The sequence below is a fragment of the Triticum aestivum genome, chromosome 7B (assembly GCF_018294505.1).
Source record: "Triticum aestivum cultivar Chinese Spring chromosome 7B, IWGSC CS RefSeq v2.1, whole genome shotgun sequence".
NCBI classification, from domain to species: domain Eukaryota; kingdom Viridiplantae; phylum Streptophyta; class Magnoliopsida; order Poales; family Poaceae; genus Triticum; species Triticum aestivum.
Window position 1 is genome coordinate 99,795,155 of NC_057813.1, and position 21,337 is coordinate 99,816,491.

General features: G+C 44.0%; 2 protein-coding genes and 1 long non-coding RNA gene across 5 annotated transcripts; 2 read left to right on the forward strand and 1 right to left on the reverse strand.

The window, feature by feature from the left end:
* The first annotated feature begins 4,965 nt into the window (after window positions 1-4,965).
* Window positions 4,966-10,036, forward strand: LOC123159382 (B3 domain-containing protein Os06g0194400). Its single transcript, XM_044577210.1, has 7 exons — window positions 4,966-5,202; window positions 5,298-5,408; window positions 5,499-5,533; window positions 5,617-5,794; window positions 5,893-6,099; window positions 6,638-6,723; window positions 9,585-10,036. Exons 1-6 carry the CDS (start codon window positions 5,071-5,073, stop codon window positions 6,674-6,676), a joined length of 702 nt encoding a protein of 233 aa, XP_044433145.1. The 5' UTR covers window positions 4,966-5,070; the 3' UTR covers window positions 6,677-6,723; window positions 9,585-10,036.
* A 1,240-nt stretch (window positions 10,037-11,276) lies between these two features.
* LOC123159383 (uncharacterized) lies at window positions 11,277-18,126 on the reverse strand. 3 transcript variants are annotated; one of them, XR_006479684.1, is made up of 4 exons: window positions 17,938-18,126; window positions 13,840-14,045; window positions 12,055-13,575; window positions 11,277-11,960 (listed from the first exon to the last, which is right to left on the reverse strand). It is a non-coding gene; the product is annotated as an uncharacterized lncRNA (long non-coding RNA). The 3 variants fall into 3 exon arrangements; XR_006479683.1 differs by having other exon boundaries at window positions 12,055-12,121; window positions 13,406-14,045; XR_006479682.1 differs by having other exon boundaries at window positions 12,055-14,045.
* Window positions 14,650-16,122, forward strand: LOC123159381 (transcription factor MYB93). Its single transcript, XM_044577209.1, has 3 exons — window positions 14,650-14,885; window positions 14,972-15,101; window positions 15,174-16,122. Exons 1-3 carry the CDS (start codon window positions 14,753-14,755, stop codon window positions 15,883-15,885), a joined length of 975 nt encoding a protein of 324 aa, XP_044433144.1. The 5' UTR covers window positions 14,650-14,752; the 3' UTR covers window positions 15,886-16,122.
* Window positions 18,127-21,337: the final 3,211 nt, after the last annotated feature.

Below are 21,337 nucleotides of genomic sequence, written 5' to 3' on the forward strand. Positions count from 1 at the left end.
AACACCACAATTACTTTCCTCAATTCTAGCTCTTAAATCATCCCACCTGGTTTGAGAGTTTATACCCCTGACATTCCAATTTAAAATATTCCAACTTCTATTCATTAAAATGTGCAGGTGCAAGAGGGTCACAGGGATATGAGTTAATCATATCCACAAGATAATAGTAGTAAGCACATGGAGGCAATATGAAATGTAACCATAATTTTTTGAAAGTGCATCTGTCCCACATAGACTGCTCATAATCTAACTGACCATTCAGCCAGCTCATAATGCAAAATACTAACAACTTGATGTTCCAACCAGATAGCTGGCAACATATTTGCCCATAACATAACTGTCCATTCAAATAGCTCATAATGCACAATAGGTAATTCTTGATGTTCCACCAACATAAGCAAATAATGGAGTTTAACTCCTTACAAACCAAATTCCTAGATAAAACATAAGTAGCATTTCTTGAGCAAGGAAAACAAAAAAAAGGCTTAAGGCCAGATAGGGTCTTTTTACAGTAAGACCAACTGATATAAAAACTAGACTTATTCATAGTCCACCGTGGCCTTCAGTTTCTCTCCAGAGACCTCTTCAAGGGGTATCTGACACTGCTTGGTGGCGATAGCTTGGATGGTGTCCAGTGGCAACTCAGGTGGCGGCTTGGCTGTGGGGTCCACAATCTCATAATCAAATTCTGCATTTAAGTTCTTCTGGCAGTTGTTAATGTTCTTGGCCTTGATAGCAGCCGCCTCATTTTTAAATCCAGCACTCAATCCAGCAAGGCGATGACTGCGTCTGAGATCATTAACATCCAATCATTGTTTTTCTTCCTCTTATTGACCGCAGGAGGGATTGCAACAGCATTCAATTGCTCTACCAGCACAATAGGTGGTCCATGCACATGAGAATTGTGGTTGCTAGCCAAGAAGTCCAGCATAGCTGGGGATGGAACATGCTCAGTGTCGATCATGTTGAGAGATTCAGAGCATTCAGAAAGTTCAGATGGATCAGGGATTTCAGTTATCTCAACTGAAGAAATAAAAGGCTCCTAAGGAGCAGCAGTAGCAATGGTCATCAAGCACTTCTTGACAGGTCCATGCTCCTCATCCACACATAGAATATGGCATCTAGTACTCACAACTTCATATTCTGAGAGTTGTTCCATCATGTCAGGTGCAGCCGCCAAAATTTTGGACATCATGTCGTGCATAGCAATGAAGGCATCAGCGGCTTCCACAGCAGGTTGGATGGGTTGATGCTGCTCAGGGCTAAGTGGAGGAGTGTGAACCATAGGAATATCTTCATTGTATTCATCAGGTGCATGATGAGCAGCTGGAGCAGCATGATATTGCTCTTGTTCATGAAAATCAGCATCCTGCCATATTCCTCCAAATGGCACAAGAGGTATAGGGTGCATCACACCATCTGGTGGAATCGGATCTTCATCCCCACCCATAGCTCCGAGAAGATCAGATTGCAGAATGTGCACAACACTAGTCCAGGATTGCCCATGGCCGAAGTCATCAAGACTCTCACAGATAACATGACTGACAGGAATATCTAACAAATTTGGTACTCTAACTTTGACCAAGATACGGGCTCTGTTTGACATGTCCCTGTTCCAGATTAAGAACTTGGCAAAACCATTGACAGATTCTCTAACTTTATCCGGTCTCCATGCCTCTAGAGGGTAGTTCACCATCATAATCCAAGCATCATGCGAAAAAGTGCAGTCTCTGTGATTAATACCTCTGTCATGACGGATAACTCTGAGGATCGAATCGCCAACGAAGTAGGGACTGTTGTTGATGGCGGTGTCAATGTCGCAGGCATGCTGAAATCTAACGAAGGCAGCTCCCATCCCGCATCTAGATATTTTAGCGATGCGAAAGCCACGCTCATGGTCAAGAAAATGACGTATGAGCATGGCATCAGTATCAAATTGGAGAGGATCCGGAGGAGGTGCAAGGGAGATGATGGCCCGGTCCCCGGACTGGACAAGAGGCTCACCGCCAAGGTAGTGGAAGGTACGTCGACGTCGATTACCATCCGCCTCCATGATGGCAGTATCAGGAGGGAGGAGAGGGATTGGGTCGCAAGGGTAAGTGGCCATGGTGTTGGAGGAAGTTGGGGAAGCGGTGGAGAACAATGGAGGAGCAGAGCAAGGATGAGCTGATGAACAGGGGATTTGGCAGGTTGGGCGGTCGAATAGAGGAGGGGGGGTGGGGTTTTGGGGAGACGAGTCATCATGCGGGTTATCGGTATCTGGTACTGGGTTGGTAGGTAGGTAGGATTTGACCCGATATACGGGAGGATGGCGTTTAGAGTTGAAACAAAAACGAGATATATGGCCATATCTAAAACAACTTCGACAACGGAAGTCATTTTTGCAATCCGAACAATAATGCTCATGGGATAAACATTTGCCACAAAAGATATTCTGTTGTGATATATTAGGATGATGATTGATGGGTGGCGGGGAGGTTAGGGCTATGTGGTTGGGCTGTCCATGAGCTGAAGGAGGCAGATGGGCCGTGCTCTGCAAACGGCAGTCAGCGTTGGGGGTTTGGTTGGTGGGCTGATGGGCCATGCTAGATGGGCTAGGATTTTGAATTGTAACCATGGCACCCGAGATTGGCTCGTGATCCGAGATGGGATCAGGATTGTTTGCGAGAATTGTGGAACGACACGTCGACGGCGTAGGTTTAGGGCGGCGGCCAATTTGAACAGAGTTTGCATCGGTGAGCATGCGTCTTGGAGATCTAGTGACCGTGGTCCATTCATGATCATTCTCGTAAATCAAAGAATTATATTCTCTAATCCAAGCCGGACCACCGAAACCCCATAGGTGGAAATAACAAGAGAAACTAGGACATTTGAAAGATCTAAGTTGGTAGATCATAAATCCAACCGCCTTAGAGATCACACAAAATTTATAAACTTGTCCACGGAGGTGGAAGACATGTAGATCAGAGGATCCACCAACACATGCCTCAAGCGCAAGACCAACATGCTCAACATTAAGGGGAAAGGTGGAGTGGCCAAAGGAGACGACAAGATGAAAAGCATCGCTAGGATTGAGGCAATGAACAGGAGTGGAGAACCTTGCTCTAACCTTATTGGCGAAACCCACCCCCGGAGAGCGATCCAGGAGTGAAGGAACCATCTTGGCCGGAGAAGATTACCAGGAGGGCGAGCCATGGATCGCCGGAGGAGTCGCCCTTGGAGTCGCCATGGAGGGAGAGGGAGGAGGAGGTGGAGCCATCGAAGTATTTCTACCAGTTGAAAGCTTCCCAAAACTATTTCTACATAACACGGTTTCTACATTTCTACATGGGTTGGTTGGTTTATAGAACACTCGCTCTAGTGGTTGTGCACTTTGTAGGGAATGAGTACTATTTGGCGTCTTAAGCATCAAATGGGAATTTCTGAGCTCTGGACCAGAGTGGAAGAAAATATAGGGCTTGTTTGGATTTTGCCCACCATTGCCCCGCTAAAGCATGGGCCAGGCAAAAAATTTATGGTGCTTTTAGCTGCCCATATCTCGGAGCGCATTGGCAAAAAGGTGAACTAGAAAGTTGAAACCAACCCAAACACGCCAAAGAATGGGTTGCAATCCAACAAATGCCCATGCACGTGTTCAATGCCAATTATTTTGGCCTTAGGCTTGGCATTTGGGGGCTGTTATCCAAACATGTCCTCATTGTTTCCCTGGTGTCCATCACAAAATTATTCCAAAACTATTTCAGTAGCACCTGTAGCTGTTGGATTATTGATGGGCTTTTGTCCATATAAGACAATAATTCCTGGTTAACCTCTAAGGCCCATTTAGGTGCATGGCAAGTGGTGAGAAATTTAGTACCATACTGATTCAGTAGTAAGAGTGAGACCCCTTTATAAAGGCTGCTATACCAAATGCCATTGAAAGCTTGAGAAGAGGAGCTCTAAACGCCCGCTCCTCCTCCTCCTCCGCCCGCCTATCACCTCGTCATGACGCGCGCGCTGCGGGTTGCATGAATGAGTCGAGCCGAGGCTTTTTTTTTTGCCGGTCAAGAATGGTTAATTATTTATGAATTAATTAATGAGTCGCTAACGGAAATGCAACTATCCGAGACGTTGGACCGTGGGCTGTACGCGGACTCGATCATGGGCCTAAGCCCAGGCCCATCTACCCGACGGCCTATATAAGGAGGCGATGGCCTGTGGAGTGAACCCTAACTCGCTCACTCCCTCATGCACAACACTAGCTGTTATCTACTGTTTCTCTCTTTGTGTCTAATACTTATTATATACTTTTTCAAGAATAGTGAACGAATGGAGTATGTTACATTAGACCATAATAGAGACCGTTCAGTTCATATTCAGAAGCACTCTCATTATACAATGATTTTGTAACCATTGGCTAAATATTAGACAGAAAAATCATGATGAAAATGAAAACTCAAATATAGACAATCCAGCTATACGGAACCATATATTTTTCCCAACATTTCAAAAGCAGAACATATGTTACCTGCAAAAAAAAGGAGAACACATGTTCAGTTTTTTTTTTTTTTGAGAAAATATGTTAGCAGTACATGTTCTTTTATGGGCATGCTTCTTCCTACGAGATTTCTTTGTGGAATCACCCCACCAATATCACGCGTGTTGGCCCGTAAATAAAGCGTGATCACACCAGTAAAAGCACACAAGACTTACCGCCCACCATGTGCGTCACACTGACTCGTGGCCCCCGCAGAAAATCACGGGGTGAGCTGCCCCCCAAACCCTCGCGAGGGAGATTTCGATCGTTTGAACTTTCGAATCTCGCGGCTCTTGGCCTGGCGCCCCCGCCATCCCTGGACCCAGCCCATGCGCCCGTCCACACCCAACGAACTGACCAGAGACCAGACCCCTCGTCAAACGGTCCATAGACCGGTCCTTGCTAGAACCCTCCGCTCGCACCCACAAGTCTAATTTATAGCCCGCCGCAGCTTTCCCCTCTCGCCTGCTCCCAATCCCATCCATTCTGCCGCCCTCGCCTCCCCCACCAGTTCAAACCACGAGAGGCAGAGGAAATCGAGGAGGAGGGAGGAGATGGCCGGAGCGATCGCGTACGAGGAGCAGCGCCGGAGGCAGGTGGAGGAGAACCAGCGGAAGCTGGAGGAGCTCAAGCTGCGCCACCTCTCCGCCGCCGTCAGGGAGGCCGCCACCCCCAAGCCCTCGCCGGTCAGATCCGCCGCCCTCGCCTCCCCCCTCCGCTTCGATTCGCCTTCTCGTGTGTCCGTTTGCTTGAATCGATTGGTTCTTGGTCGGTGTCGCAGGCCAAGTCCGTGAAGCGGAAGCGGGTGCCGCGGGAGGGCGGCGAGGACACCCCGATCCGGCGGTCCGGCCGCGTCGCCAGCCTCCCCGAGCAGCCCAAGTACCGATTCGAGGTGAGCCTGCCTAGTTATTTCTATTTCTCTTTTTCTTTGCCTTCGTTCGATTGCTAACAGAAGAATGCATCTTTTATGTGATGCGTGCAGGATGTCTTTCATGTCCTCGAGAAGAAGATCAGGAGGTAATGTCTCGCCCAATTCTTCCTCTCCAGTGATAAATTCGTTGCATATTTAGCAATCTGAATTCTTGACTTTCCTCGAGCAGGGGGAGAAGGACGACGACCAGCACAAGGAGCGACTTGATTAATCGAGTGTACGCTACAGACAAGGCCAGAGAGTATGCCACCACCATGGCCGACGAGCTGCAGGCCAAGCTGGGGTCCGGCTACCCCAGTTTTGTCAAGCCCATGACGCAGTCACATGTCACCGGAGGGTTCTGGCTGGTAAGCTAAAGGCTCCCACCGTTGCATTCAGTTCACCAGCTGATCGAAACCGACGATGTGTTGATAATTGTGGGGTTGTTCATTTGGATTACTGGCAGGGCCTCCCGTTGCCCTTCTGCCGGAAGCATCTCCCGAAGCGTGACGAGAGGCTCACTTTGAAGGATGAGCAGGGTGTCGAGTCCGAAACGCTCTACCTTGCGCTTAAGAACGGCCTCAGTGCCGGATGGAGAGGGTTCGCCATCCAGCACAACCTGGTTGATGGTGACTGTCTGGTGTTCGAGCTGATCAACCGGACGACGTTCAAGGTGAGATTCTAAATATCTACCTATGGAACACTGTATCTAGTGAGAATGGATGTGCATTTCATACAATTTCTGCAGAATTGCTTTCCAGTTGCATCTTACAATTCTAGAAAATCTTGAAGCTTTCATGTTTTGCTGGTTTGCTGTTGCCATTATCATGAATCTTCCACAATATTTGTACACCCAATTAATGATGTGAAGTTGATCATGTAATAACTGTAGACATTACTTCTTCTGTTCTGTATGTTGTAAAATTAAACCGTTGAGTTGAGCTGCAGATCTATTTGCAAATGAAGATGAAACTTGCATACATTGTCTAATTATTTAAACAGAGTGATAAATTTGACCTGTTTATTGCTGGAAACATTACTATTCAACATCCCTACAGCATTCCTTCATTTTGAAAGCAGATCGTAGAATGCTTATAAATACGTGCTTCCTTGTATCCTGCCTCTGATTGGATTTTTTTTAAAAGATTATCAGCTGGGAAATCATGTGTGTCACTGCTAACAATGCTGCCTTTATTATGTAAATGATGCAGGTCTACATTATCAGACAAAGTTCCTACTATGAACGATGACTTATGAGGGTGTGAGATACTGAAATTCGAATATGCAGTTAGAGCAGGTAAATTGTTCATATTACTGTGCCAACATTGGTTGAATATTTGAACTGAGTATTTTAAAAGTTCACCTGTAGGCATCTTTTTTCTGTTGGTAGTTCATATGGCTGAAATAATTGTGAAACTTGTTTTATTATGATTTAGTCTGCCTTAACTCTGTTTCCTGCATCGCAGCTAGTTGTGAACATGAAAAAAACAGCTGGCCCAATTTTTGATTTCTGCCAAACTAGTTGCTTACATGCAAGACATTTATGGGGTATCTCCAAAATAGATGACTCAACTTTGTACTAACTTTATACTAAAGTTAGTACAACGAGGGAGTAGTTCACATGGCTGAAATAATTGCGGAACTTGTTTTATTATGATTTAGTTTATCTTAAACTCTGTTTGCTATGTCACAGTTAGTTGTAAACAGGAAAAAAACAGCTGGCCCAAATTTTGATTTTACAAGTTGATTACATGCTAGGCATTTATGAATTGCTCTTGGATTGTTTGGGTGGTGGAAGCAGCATGCTGTAGGTGCTCTATGCAAGATTACGCTTGTCTTGCCCTCCCCAATAAATATGCATTTGAATTGCATACTCTACTGTCCACTCTTGCATGAGTATCTGTAGTTTCTCTGCAGCAAAATTGATTTTCACAGTTCTTAGAGAAAGGCACACTCTTGGATGGTTTCAGAAACAGTACTCACCACTATGTAGTTGAACTGGCAAATCTAGCTTTCAAGGATATAAAGAAGTGGGCTTTCAGTGTGAATGTCGTACGCCTTCTGTTTTCATTTTGGGTTTTGGTGTGTTCCCCTTAAAGACCCGCTGACTCCTACTGTTAGAGTACGTAATGGGCCTAATGGACCCATTAGTCTTAGGGTTAATTAGAGATAAGGGTCGCTTGCTTAGGGGTCAAGTAAGCCTTGCTTGGGAGTCAAGTAAACCTCTCTATATAAAGAGAGGAGATGTATCAATCTAATAAAGCAAGAATTAAGAAGGAAATCCCTTCCCTCTTGCCCGGCCGTGGGCAAAAAGGCCCTCGGCCAGCCTTCTCGCGCCCTCCTTTTAGCAGTGCCATAACAATTTGGTATCAGCTAGCTTTGGTTCGATCATGTCTTCATCGCCGCCAAGCCCGTCTCTTTCGCTGCCGGTCACCTTGTCGCTTCCGGCGACCACCACAACCGTCGCCCCGCTCCTGCCCGCGCCGGGATCCTCTGTCGCGCCCGCCCCCGCCGTCCTCACCTGGGAGGAGGTGTCCGGGGTGCTACGGGACCTAACCCAGGCGGTCCAAGAGATCCACCAGTTCTTGGCCGGGTCCTACGGGCCGCACCCGGTTGCGCCGCCCATCGCTGCCCCCGCGCCGCCGTGGCTGCCGTGGCAGCCGCCGCACCAGGCGGTTTTCGCTGTGCTCGCCAGGCCGCTGCAGCTGCCATCCATCGCCACCATCGCCCAGCCCTGGCTGCAGTGGCAGCCGCCGCTCCTGGCGGCCTCCGCAGCCCCCGGCGCTCCGACGCAGCAGCCGTTGCCGCTGCCCGGCGTGACAGCGTAGCAGCCGCTGCAGCTGTATAGGATGCCCTACGACGGGAGTGCGATGACCTCGTTCCCGTCAGCGCCCGTCAGCGCTGCCACCATCCCAAGGCGTCCACATCCAGCAGATCAAGTCCCTGTCGTCGCCGTCATCGCTTTTGTCTTGGATCGCTACCCGCCACGTGTCGGCGGCGGTGAGGCTGCAGGCTGCTGCGCGCGGCCTCTTAGCGCGTCGGCGTGTGCGGGAGATGCATGATCTGCAGCTGCCACTCCTCCAAGTTGCCCTTCGCTGCGCAAATGACCTCGATCTCGTCCGCTGCGTCGGGGATCTTGGGCATGCGGTTTCCCCCACGGGCGGCTGGCATGTTGTTTTTCCCGCGGGCAGCAACCTCAAAGTCTGCGACTTCGGCGGTTGGGGGGGCGTACCCCTCCTCGTCATTCTCAATCGCAAGCCCTCCACTCTTTCCTGTGCGGTGCAGACCAATAGCTGTCCGGCGGGGAGAAGGCAGGATGTCACCGACAGGAGCGCACCGCGTAGCACCACTGCTTTCCGCCGCCGACTGCCGCGAGGGCGCCTTTGCTGGTCGCTCTTGCAACCACTTCCAGGTGGCCATACACATGCACTCCTTTGGTCCAGGTGGTGTCCATGGGATCCAGGTGGCTGTACACGTGCACGTCCGACGTGCGGATGGTGTCCACTTTTTGTTAAAGGGTCCAAAATAAAGCGTCTCGGTCCATTTTAGGTTGAGAATAATAAAACAAGCCTTTTACATCTCGGCTTGTTTTACATCTCGGTCCATTTTAGGTGTTAGGTTTGTGTTGCGTCGAGTCATGGTTATAAGTTGGTTAGGCTGCAGCTCGAGGACAAGCTGCATGTCCAGGTGGGGTGTAGTGTTAGAGTACGTAATGGGCCTAATGGACCCATTAGTCTTAGGGTTAATTAGAGATAAGGGTCGCTTGCTTAGGGGTCAAGTAAGCCTTGCTTAGGAGTTAAGTAAACCTCTCTATATAAAGAGAGGAGATGTATCAATCTAATAAAGCAAGAATTAAGAAGGAAATCCCTTCCCTCTTGCCCGGCCGTGGGCAAAAAGGCCCCCGGCCAGCCTTCTCGCGCCCTCCTTCTAGCAGCGCCATAACACCTACATACTTTGTTCTCTCTTCTCTCTTCTATCTTAAGTTCGGGAGATGCTAAGAAAAACTTTATATAAATGTATAGTGTGCTTGCTTGCCATTTGTCAACGACCACCAGAACTCCTATTTCATAATCTACTTCCCCACACATTTTTTTATCATACATTTTTTTACTAGTATTATCTAACCAACCTTCGTTTCCTTTTTACTAAAAATTTCAGGTCTTTTGGTCAAGTTTGCAAATGGAGATTGTGAACCGTCTTCAGCCTTTCGGGTGACAGACGATGTCCAAAATATGGATTCTCCCAGTAGTTACGTTTGGACTTGTCTATGGGAACTGACGACGCTTGTAAATTTTGCCTGTGATGCCCCCCCCCCCCCCCCCCCCCCCCCCACATTCCCATTAATCTACTATGGGAACTTCTTATGATGTCCAATTTAATCTACTATGCAAGCATGCGTAATTTGGGAGATTCCTTTCGTTTTGACATTAGCTTTATGGTTCGCAAGTAATATGGTGTTGTGAGTTGGAGTGGGCACAATCCCTCTCTGGCTGCCACAGTTTACCCCGTAGGTTCAGAATTGTGCTATAGCACAACAGGAGATACACTACATAAGAGGGAGATATCCTTCAACCTTTATCTGATGGCTGAGGAAGGTGATAGTAATTTTAGGCTTTGTCACATGATTTATTTATTTTTGCACGTGTTGACGCTTGCCAAATCTTGAGGTGGCTATTTAACAAATGCTTTTGCTGAACCTAACTTTCAAATGCTTATCACTGTCCATGAGCCAAAATCTCATCATTTATCTTGGTTAGAAAAGTAGGTGTTGATGTTCCATTATTGAGATCTCCTTCAATTGGTTACATCTATCATGAATGATCACTGCCCACTATTCCTGTGCTGAGCAGGTCGCGGTTCGTAACATTTGTTATATATCAAGGAAACCTAGCAAAGATTTGACCAAAGTCCTGCAAACATAGGATGAAGAAGAAAACAAGCCTGGTAGTCTAATACTCCTGTCCGCCACTTGTAGTTTGAGCCTGAGCCACTGAGCTACTCATCCGAGGTTCGCAGCACATGGAACCTTAGTTTTGAGAGTGACTATCAAACATAACTAGGAGAGGGCCTTATTATTGTGTTTTGCGCTCTCCCATCATGTCTGTTAGTCAAACCACTAATGTCATGAAAGATTATATGACGGGCTAACTATCTTTGACTATGCCACTGTTAAAGCATGGACGCGGATGTACTAATTTGATTTTGCCTGTCAGGGCAAGATAGCTATGAGAAGTGTCAATATGGTAGTAGACACATGAAGATCTTGGGATAACTGGTTCTCTTCCTTGCAGCAAAATACAGGTTCATAGTCAATAGATAATGGGAAACTTGCAAAATGAAAACAAAAATGAAAATTGTGGAATAACCTTTGCTTCCTGCGAACTTGGGTGTAAAGCAGTTAGGAAAAAATGGGGTCAACCAACCTGCCTTTTCGCAATTTTCAATAGGGATCAGGGGGTGAAGTTAGACCTGTTGGCTGCAGCTGATTCTAGTCTTTAGAGAATATTTTGGATTTAATTGGCTATATAATACTCCTCTGTCGGTAGGGCAAACCTCAGACTAACAAGTATCAATATTACATTGCATGTGATATAAAACTGACGGTCACTAGGTTCATACTAAAAAATAAGTGTATCCGTTGGTCAAAGGTTTGTCCACACAAAATTTAATATGCCATGTATTTAGGATGGAGGGAGTATATCAATAATCGCTTCCATTTCATGCCAGAAAAACATTTGTCAATTTAGTATGCATAGTAAAAAAACAAATGATACTTTGCTCGCTAACATACACAATAAAGAATTTCCATATAAAAAACAGAAAAACCGCTGGTCAGATGTAGATGTATAATAAAGAACAATGATCATAGTATTGCATACCCAAATACATAGGAGCGACGACACTACAACAGTTCACAAACACTACAAGATTTAACAAAGGCGGTTAGTTGATGGGGGCTGCTGCATCTGGAGTGTCCAGAGCGGCAAAATCCGTCATCGATGAAGGACGACAATGTTTCTCATTGGAAGCAGATAACTAAACTAATTGGATTGCTCCAGGCTCCAGGTGCTACTGGTGCCCACTCGCCTGCACCAACTTTTGTTTTCCTGCACACATGTCAAAGGCTGGTGTCATTGATGCCATCATCTTGCGTTGAACTTGAATATCAGGTACATGTATTCTCTTCCACAACCTATACTTGCAAGTTCTAGGCTTCTGACCATAGGCTATGGCTGAATTACAACACATTCATGCACTTGTAATGAACCACATGTGAATGCGTGGGTGTTTGACCGTCTAATGATACAGTGGAAGACGTACCCAGAACAATTTAGTCAAATGATACCAATCATAATGGTGTTAAAATATAAGCACTCTGCTCGTACTATATATCCTGTGTTCAATCATCTAAACCAATTATTTGTTCCTGTACAATCATTTGCAGCCATGCACGGAAATTTGCAAGTAGATAAGATCCTGGCACTGGTACACAAACTCATCAGTAGGTCACCTGTTCCTCAGGGTGGAAGGTCCCTGAAATAGGACAACAACGCCTTACAAATTAGAATAGCCTTCTTCAGTAGAGTACTGCAAACCATTCATCCAAAGAAAAACCGGTACTTCTCACTTGATTTTTCTATTCGTCAGGTAGAAGACATCAAAGATCTTGGCAGATCATGTATTGCAAATGGAACCTACATGAAAAGTGTAGTTGGTGAGAGTTTCAACCCGCTGGAGTGCTAACTCATGACATATACATGTAGAATATTTATCTACTATACTACATGCTTTTAAGAAGAGTAAAACTTCCCTTCCAATGTGCATTGAGATGATAAAACACAATTGCCTTTGTGGCTTTGACTATTCTACATGCTGATTCACATTGATATCTCAGAATAATAAGGAAAAAATAATAATGTGGTCCTCTAATTTACCCCAACAATAGATGGGGATAGGGTGCAAACACAGCTATACAAAAAATGGCCAACTACAAGACATCAGCAAAGATCTGGGCCAATTATGTATCACAAGTTTACAACCTGCTGGAACCTACAAGAAAAAGTTAGTTGGTGAGAGTTTTAACCCGTTGGGACTTGGGAGTGCTAACTCATGACATATACATGTAGAGTATTTATCTTCTATGCTACAAGCTTTTAAGAAGAGTAAAACTTCCCTTCTAATGTGCATTGAGATGATAAACACGATGGCCTTTGCATCTTTGACTATTCTACATGCTGATTCACATTGATATTTCTGACAAGGAAAACATAACAATGTGGTTCTCTAATTTACCACAGTAAAAGATGGGGTGGGGATGGTGCAAACAGAGCAATACAAAAATGGCTAACCTTTTTGCAAGTGTTCATAAAGTGAATAAACAAAATAACACCATAGTCACTCCTTAACTAAAAGGATATATGTGTATATGTGCATAGTGCATACGGCTTGACATGAGTACATGACACGGGATGAAGAAGCCTAACCAAGGAGTGCCTTAGTTAAAGAACATAGGACTGTTAGATGTAATGACTAATGAGATCATCGAGGACGGCAGACTCAACCAACTTTGACTGGGACAGTGGGATTCACTATTTAAAAGACCATGGAACTTAAAAACAGAGAATATAATGATCTAACTCTGCAAGTAAACACCAAGACCAAATTAGAATTAGCAACCGAGACTCATTTAAACGAAGCTTTCAAATTCGACTGCAATATTAACCATTTGATAGGATCAGACCAGTCCTAAAGTTACTAGGCACAATTTCTGTTTAATCTGCAAAAAAATTAGAGAGGTCTAGAATACTCCAGACAAATAACAACCTAGTTAGACAAATTAACCAATAACATACTAGATGATATAAGTCCAGGAGTCAAGGGACACCAGAAAACGACATAAATATATGAACAGAAAAACAGTGATTAGCGTTGGCCTATATTTCTCAGAGCATTATGCTTCTGTCCAGTGGTGGACATACCTGATTCTGCATTTGTTTATGGACCCAAATAACAGGACAGGAGGAAGACAGACAAGGTGACGAGAGCTCCGTGGCTGCTTTCTTCTCACGTTGCGTGCATGGATGGATTTCAGAAATATAAAATCTGAACCCACACCTGGTAAAGCACGTGGAATGATGGATGCCGCATGCTACATGAAACCAGACAAAAACAATACCTGGAGTTGGTAGTTACGACTTATCAAGAGGAGACAAGAAAAGTAAATTCTCATATTGCGTGTTTTCCCAGTGCCATCATGTTGTCTTGTGGAGCCCATGAATCTGGAATTTAGGCTTCCATTTGTTTAAATTCAAGTTGAAGAGTGATGTGGTTTTTTTATATCCGCGCAAACTCTGAGCGAGCATGTGACATTTTGAGGTTCACCATTTTTAGAACTTGGTGTTGTCCAGCAAACCTTGGTCAGCTGTTTGTCCAATCCTGTATCCTGCCGATACTCTGATGTAGCTTCACTGAATAATCTGGAAGCATTATACGCCACAGCGTCAGACTAGTTGCTAGCAGCCACGAAGTTTCTTGGTTACTTGTTATATTCTGTGCCTTGAACACGGATCCTTCACTTGCTTCATTCAGAGTTTCATACACCTTTCTATGTTCCCTATCCTGTGCAATTTCAGCAAGGAAACAGAGTAAGCGTATATGCACAAGAAGCGCAAAATTTCAAGTCAAAGCATACAGCGCTGAAGCTCTATCATCCGGTTACCTTCCGTTTCCATAAAACTATACAGGCTTCAGATGAAAAGGAAAAAAAAAATATGGACCATCAGTTATTCAATATCATGATCGTTCAAAAGCAAACTATCTCATGAAACTATTGTTAAATATCTACATCTAACAGAACCAAGCGCAAGGCTACACACATAAAACAACTAGTAGCAGAGGACAAAGGTAGGAGGAAAGAAGCAGGTGAGATTTGTGTCGCCATCACATTGTGGTCATAGTGATTGCCCAAATGGCCAGCATACTCAAGTCAACAGAACCAAGTGCCATAATTTTTTTTATTGTATGGACACAGACAAGACCCCAGCCCAGGACCATGCACATGCAATTGCATGCACCAGCAACAAGCTATCTACCATGGACATAAAGTGAACGCAAATGCTAAGGGCACATCAGTCTTTTCCACTTGAATGATTATGTCTAGCATGGTGTTGTTCCTCTAGAAAACATGGATCAGCAAGCCATTATATATAGGAAGGTATGTTCAGGCGACCAGCAATCCCAAAGACAGGTACGCTAAGGTGTGAAGGGGAGACAGATCATCTCGTTTCCCCCGTCCTTCCGCCATTGACCTATCCTATTATCCATCAATGGGGAGGCCACCTTCTAGCGATGAGAATGGCCTCAAGAAGGGCCCCTGGACTACCGAGGAAGACGAGAAGCTCATGATCTACATCCAGAAGCATGGCCATGGAAGCTGGAGAGCCCTGCCTCAACTTGCTGGTACCCAACATATGGCACATCTCTCTTTCTCTGCCTCATGCACATTTCCTTCACCAAGAATGTTGTTCACCATATTTTCTTTGCAGGCCTGAACAGGTGTGGTAAGAGCTGCAGGCTAAGATGGACCAACTACCTGAAGCCAGACATCAAGAGAGGGAAGTTCTCCCAGGAGGAAGAGCAAACCATCCTCCAGCTACACACCATCCTTGGCAACAAGTACTAACTACACCGACATTCTATTGCATACATCTCAGATGAATTGTTTTAGCTAATATTTAACCAAACCAGGTGGTCGGCTATTGCGAAGCATCTCCCTGGACGGACAGACAACGAGATCAAGAACTTCTGGAACACCCACCTCAGGAAGAAGCTCATCAAGATGGGCATCGATCCGATGACCCACCGTCCGAGAACAGACTTCTTTGCTGCTCTCCCACAGCTCATTGCACTCGCCAACCTTCGTCAGTTCATCAATCAGCAACCATGGGATGACCACACTGCCCGGCTGCAAGCTCAGACAGCACAGGCTGCCAACCTCCAGTACGTGCAGTCACTACTTCACTCTGCAGCCTCCATTGCCGCCAGCCCCACTACCAGCAGCAGCCTCAACAGTCTCACCATGGACCTGGAGCAGATCAGCTTCCTGAACCCTCCGCAGATGCTTTCTCCAAGTGCACTTGAGGGTATTAGTGGCATAGACTTAGCCGGGCACGTGTCTCAGAGCCAAATGCCTAGCGTTACCTTTGACCACACAATTGGCAACATCAACCCGGGTTCACATAACAATGTTGAAAGCAGTGAACAACACTGCGATGAGGGAGAGAACAGCAGCAAGAAAAGGCTGTTTCTCTCTGAAAACTCCCTTCCACCCCTCACTGACATGGCAGCTTCCAACATTTGTAATACCATCAGCACCTCAAACTGCGACGGCGTCAGTAGTCCGTTTCCCAGCTGGTCGGAAATCCTCCTTGATGAAGAGCTGCTGAGCGAGTTTGCATGATGTAACCTGAATTCCCTAGCTTGAATTGCATACTAGCCAGTGGCTTGCGTTTTGGAATTTAGGCTTATCATTTTACCACTTTTTTACATAGTTTCTTTAGGTTTATTTTTCATGCACTTGTAGGCTCAGAAAGGAGTCCATAGATAAGCCTACAAGCATGAGATGTTTTTATTCTGACTACTATGGTATGTATGTGTACATATAATACACATGTAAGGTTGCTTGGGTTGTTCTTCCTTTCTCTCTCTCTGCCACTATATCTTAGTTCCTGGAGCACTGTTTTGTCCTAGTTGCTCGAAAATAGGTCATTTTGAATTTTGATACAAATGGTGCGATGATATAGCTCGAGCGACAACATGCGTGAAAGAAAAAAATACCGCTCACTGCTACCACACCAGAGGCCATCTATCATATAGTAGAATTAACATAAAGAAAAGCTTGCCTGATTGCACTTTATGCAGCTTCTAAATGCTTTTCCTGAAGTACTGTTTGGTGATCTAGAATGACTGAAGCCATCTAGATGCTATTACAGATAGTGCGAAAAATAAAACTAAAAACACGAGCATGCAGAAGAAGTTTGTTGAGTCAGGTAGCAAGAGGATTGACTAAATTCTGTCATGTCAACCAACAGTGACTGAAAACTGGTAGGAATTACAGGAAAATCCCAAACAGCTAGCTGAAAAACATGCCGGAATATTTAACTGTCATAAACATAAGCTTCTATGAAGGATTGCTAGCGTTTTTTCTTCCTGTCAGGGTCAGCATGTCCTTGCCTTAGAGCAGGTAAAAGTTTGCCCCCTTTTCCTCCAAGAAATTGACTCCGAAACCATGTTTTAAAGAGGTAGCAACCTAACATCAACATCGATACTAAGATGTGTGCTTATATGCTTTCCAAAAATGCGAAAAGCGCAAATGCTAAATCATGGTGCATATCTTCATTGCAACCACCAATTACTCCACTTGCAAAATACAGCTTTAAGAGTATAACAGATTCATCACTAGTTTAAGAGAGCGCATACATATTTATAGAAGAGAAAGAGGTCATATGCATTTACATCACTATATGTTGGACAGAGCAATACGTTTCCTGTGCCACTGATAAAAATGAAAATCAAGTCTAATCATAGGTTTCAACTACTACACCACACCTAGACTTGCGTGTTTGGTAGAACCGGGAAAGAAAAATAGACAGGTCATGACCAATCTTATCAGATAAATAGCTTCCACTGGTAAGGAGTAACTAGGCAGTCAGTCAGTCCATATGACACAGAGATAAATAGTTATACAGTAACTTCTTGCTTATGGTCAAACCATACATAATCACAACAGTTTTGTTGTTGCCCTGACACATGTCAACTGTTACCCTTATACTTCTGAAGTTGCAAATATACTCTTTCAGCTGGAGTAAATAGATATTTTTTTCTAACTTCTATTTACGCGTCTGAAGTTTGATATGATACAGATAACAATAGCATCTTCAATTGTCAAGCATAAAGTGGACATGTCAATTCAACGCTCTCTACAACCCCAGCCTAAGAATCGTGATACAGACTTCAGCTCAAGTTGTGAAGTCTGGTATATTTTAACTTTTAAGTTGCTCCAGGACACAGTTACCTATGTGGAACAGAAAATGGTGGGCACACAGAAACATGAGACATTCTTCTTTCAACCTAAGGAGCTAGGAGGATGCTTGGATGATACATCAGCAATGGTGGAAAGTGGCAGGACAATCAAATCACAGTGCGCATCACATTACATTTCCTCCCTACCCAACCAACCAAGGCAAACAAAACAAGCTGCACATTTCCTCTCTGCCCAATCAATGCACGGAGGCACCAGTCTACTGAATCGTGGTAACCTGGCGGTAATTTTCGAGTGAATTACATCAAGAAAATACCAGTTTTGGCCATAAACACACAGTTTATGAGCTCAATAAATAAGATGATATGCGGAATCTAGAGGAGTGATGAAGTAATTGGAGAGCGTTTCTATACTAAATTGCCCTAAGCTCTGCTCGCACGTTGACCAAAAGGACATTGTGCCGTATCGTACCATTAAATGCATTCGGAGGGACTCGCCGGGCTTGAACTCTTGGCACCGCCATGGGTGGGGGGAGCTCGAGGTCCGCCGCCACCTCCACCTGCCCAGCCTCCGTCCGTCGGGTCCGCCGCCAGCCCAGCAATCTTCGCCCTCCGGTGACCGCTGCGAGTGGAGAGGGGGACCGGAGAGAGAGGAGGCTTGAGAAAGTTGGGCCAGTTAGATGGGCTCCGTGTTTTGAGCCCAGTATCAAAACGACCCTGAAAGGCTGAAAAAGATGTGTCCCCTAAAAAAATGGGGATTTCCTATTTGGCGCATATGCGCCCGCTTGCCAACCGGCGCCTGCAGCGCTCGCGCGATGGGCCGGCCCAATAGTTTTTCTTCTTCTCTGTTTTAATCAGAGACTTCTTCTCTGTTTTAATCAGAGAAAGAAGAGTGTTAGCTGTGATTCGAACCAGGGACCTCGCGCACGTAGTACCGCAGGTGCAACCAGAACGCCAACACACCTTCTTTGTTTAGAATGAACTTTTACTTTCTTTTACGTTTTTCCTTTTTTCCTTTTTCTGTTTTCCTTTTTACCTTTTTCTGTTTTCTGTTTTTCTTTTTCTGCTTTTTCCTTTTTCTTCTTCCTACTTCGATGAACATTTTTTTCAAATTGATGAACTTTTTTCAGATTTGTGAACTTTTTTCAAATTCGATGAACTTTTATTCAAATCCGATGAACTTTTATTGAATCTGATGAACTGTTTTCAAAATTGATGAACTTTTTTTCAAAATTCGATGAACTTTTATCAAATCTGATGAACTTTTTTTCAAATTTAATGAACTGTTTTCAAAAATTGATGAACTTTTTTTCAAATCTGATGAACTAATTTCAAAATCGATGAACTTTTTCTAAATTCGATGAACTTTTCTCAAATCCAATGAACTTTTTTTTTCAAATTTGTGAACCTTTTCTCAAATGCGATGAACTTTTTTTCATAAACGGGATGAACTCTTTTCAAAATCCATGAACTTTTTCCAAATTCGATGATTTTTTTTAAATCTATGATTTTTTTTAAAATTTGATGAACTTATTTTCAAATTCAATGAACTTTTGTTCAAGCTATAAAGTAAAACATACAATATTCAAGAAATTCGAAAATACAAGTTATAGAGTAAACTGTATTATTTTGTGCAATAAATGGCGCGACTCTTATGGTTCTTATATAGAGTTCGCATTTGATTTGAGTCACTGGCCATGCGATGCTGTATTGGTTAGCTGAAAAATCCCGCTGCCTAGCTGCTTGAGTTCGAGTCGTGGTTCTACCACATTTTTTCTTTCTTTTTTCACGCGGCCTGCTCGCTCCGTCTGTGGGCCGGCCCACTTGGCGCTGCCAGTAGGCGCCGGTTCGCGTCCCCGGCGCCGAACGCGCCGAATAGGAGCTCCCAAAAAAATGACGTGTGGAAAATCATCTCTTGTGCAACTCGCCTGTCAAAATATATAGTGAGCCCATAAACATAGCATTTCCCCCAAGCCCCCTTCTACTCCCGAGCTCATTTGAGCTCGGGATGGACAGTAAATTCTAAAGAAACATGAAAATAAATTCGAAAAATTCTGAATTATTTTGGTGCAAACTTTGACAAATGTTCTCGGTGCCTACAAATTTTCATCCTGAATTAACATTCGTGGAATTCATGGCAAAAAAAAACACTCCAAAATGGTTTAAAAAATAGCTTTTTTTAGTGTCGATTTTGTTTCTTTTACCACGACTTCCGTGAATGTTATTTCGGGATGAAAATTTGCAAGCACTGAAAAAGTTAATCGAAGTTTGCACAAAAAAAAATCAGATTTTTTTAATTTATTTACTATTTTTACTGTTCATTAGGGAGCATATGAGCTCGGGACTAGAGACTCTGCATCTGCATTTCCCGTTCTATATTAAAGCATGCAAGAATGAATGTCATATTATGGATTTGTACAAGATAAAAAAAAGTGTAGAATTTTGAGCTTTTGAATGTTTTGTGAGAAAATAACACAAAAATTATGGAGGAACTCAGAAGAAAACGCCAGACATATTTCACTGGACTTCCATAAACAAAATAAGGGCTCCTTTGATTCACAGGATATTTATAGGAATTTTGGAGGATTATAATTCTTAGAAAGTATTTCTATGTTGGTTGTTTGATTCATAGAATTGAATCCTATAAGATTTTTCGCTAAGGTTTCCTTTACACTAGATTCCATATGAATTTTAGCACCCACTCAGACCTCTTTGAAAGAATCCTTCATTTTCTCATATATGACATTCCCATCCTTTTTCCTATTCATGTGTTTTTCAGTCCTGCATATGAAGGAGGTCCTAAACTTTTGAGCTCATGTGGAATTCATATGAAATTAGGGAATGCTTCTTAGGAATTCAGAAACTCTAGTCTTTTGACCAATTGGTTCTACAAAAGAATATTCTACAACTAAATAATTGCCCGTGTGTTACAGTGGGATATAAATATTCTGATACGTTAGCTCATGATTTACTTGTGATTATGTAAGTAAATGGTTTTACCAAAGGTCTTTATCAAACCCTGCCCGTGAGACCTACATAAGTTATTTTAGAATTTTATATAGTAAGAACGTATTGGCTTACCAAAGAAAACATAATTATATTTGGCAAGTCAATAAAAAATAGGACAATTAAAATGTTTTTAACATAAAAAATTGAGGAAAAAACTAGAGATAGGAGAAGAAAAAATAAAAATGAAAAGAGGGAGGGGAACGTACCAACGCTTGAGCTAAGCGCTCTGCTCGGCGGAAGAGAAACACTATTTCTATAAAGATTACCAAGCAACTCTATTCTTCCGATGGTCGCTAAAAATAGTTTTTTCCTTCTAAAAAACACACAAAACAAGGGTGCTGGAGACGGTTTTGAAAAGGACCAGTATCAGCTTGCCATGTGCTCTCATGGAGGTCACTTGAACACCAGAGATGATAAAAATTACAATCAGATTGACGGACCACCTAGCGATGAATACAAGCACTGGAGCGAGGTGAGGTCCTCCGCACCTCCCGCCGGCAGGGGCCGAGGTCCCTCCGCACCTCCACGGCCCAAAGGCAATCTTAGGCGGTGGCGCCAACGGGAAGGAGGAAAACTTTGAAGTTTCGCGACGTCATCTCCCCCTTTCCTTCCTGTGAGGCTACATCAAGTGTCGATTTTCTAGATGTCATCTTCCTCCTTCCTTTCCTCAAGCGTTCAGAACAAAGTAAATCAAATGATATACTCCCTCCATTCATTTTTTGTAAGACCGTTTAGACATTTAAGATAACACCCAAAACAGTTTAATTTTAGTTGTCTAAAACGTCTTATAAAAAAGAACAGAGGGAGTACTATATTTCTCGTTATTGTTCTCAGAAGGATTGCACCAGGTGTGCATTCTCATA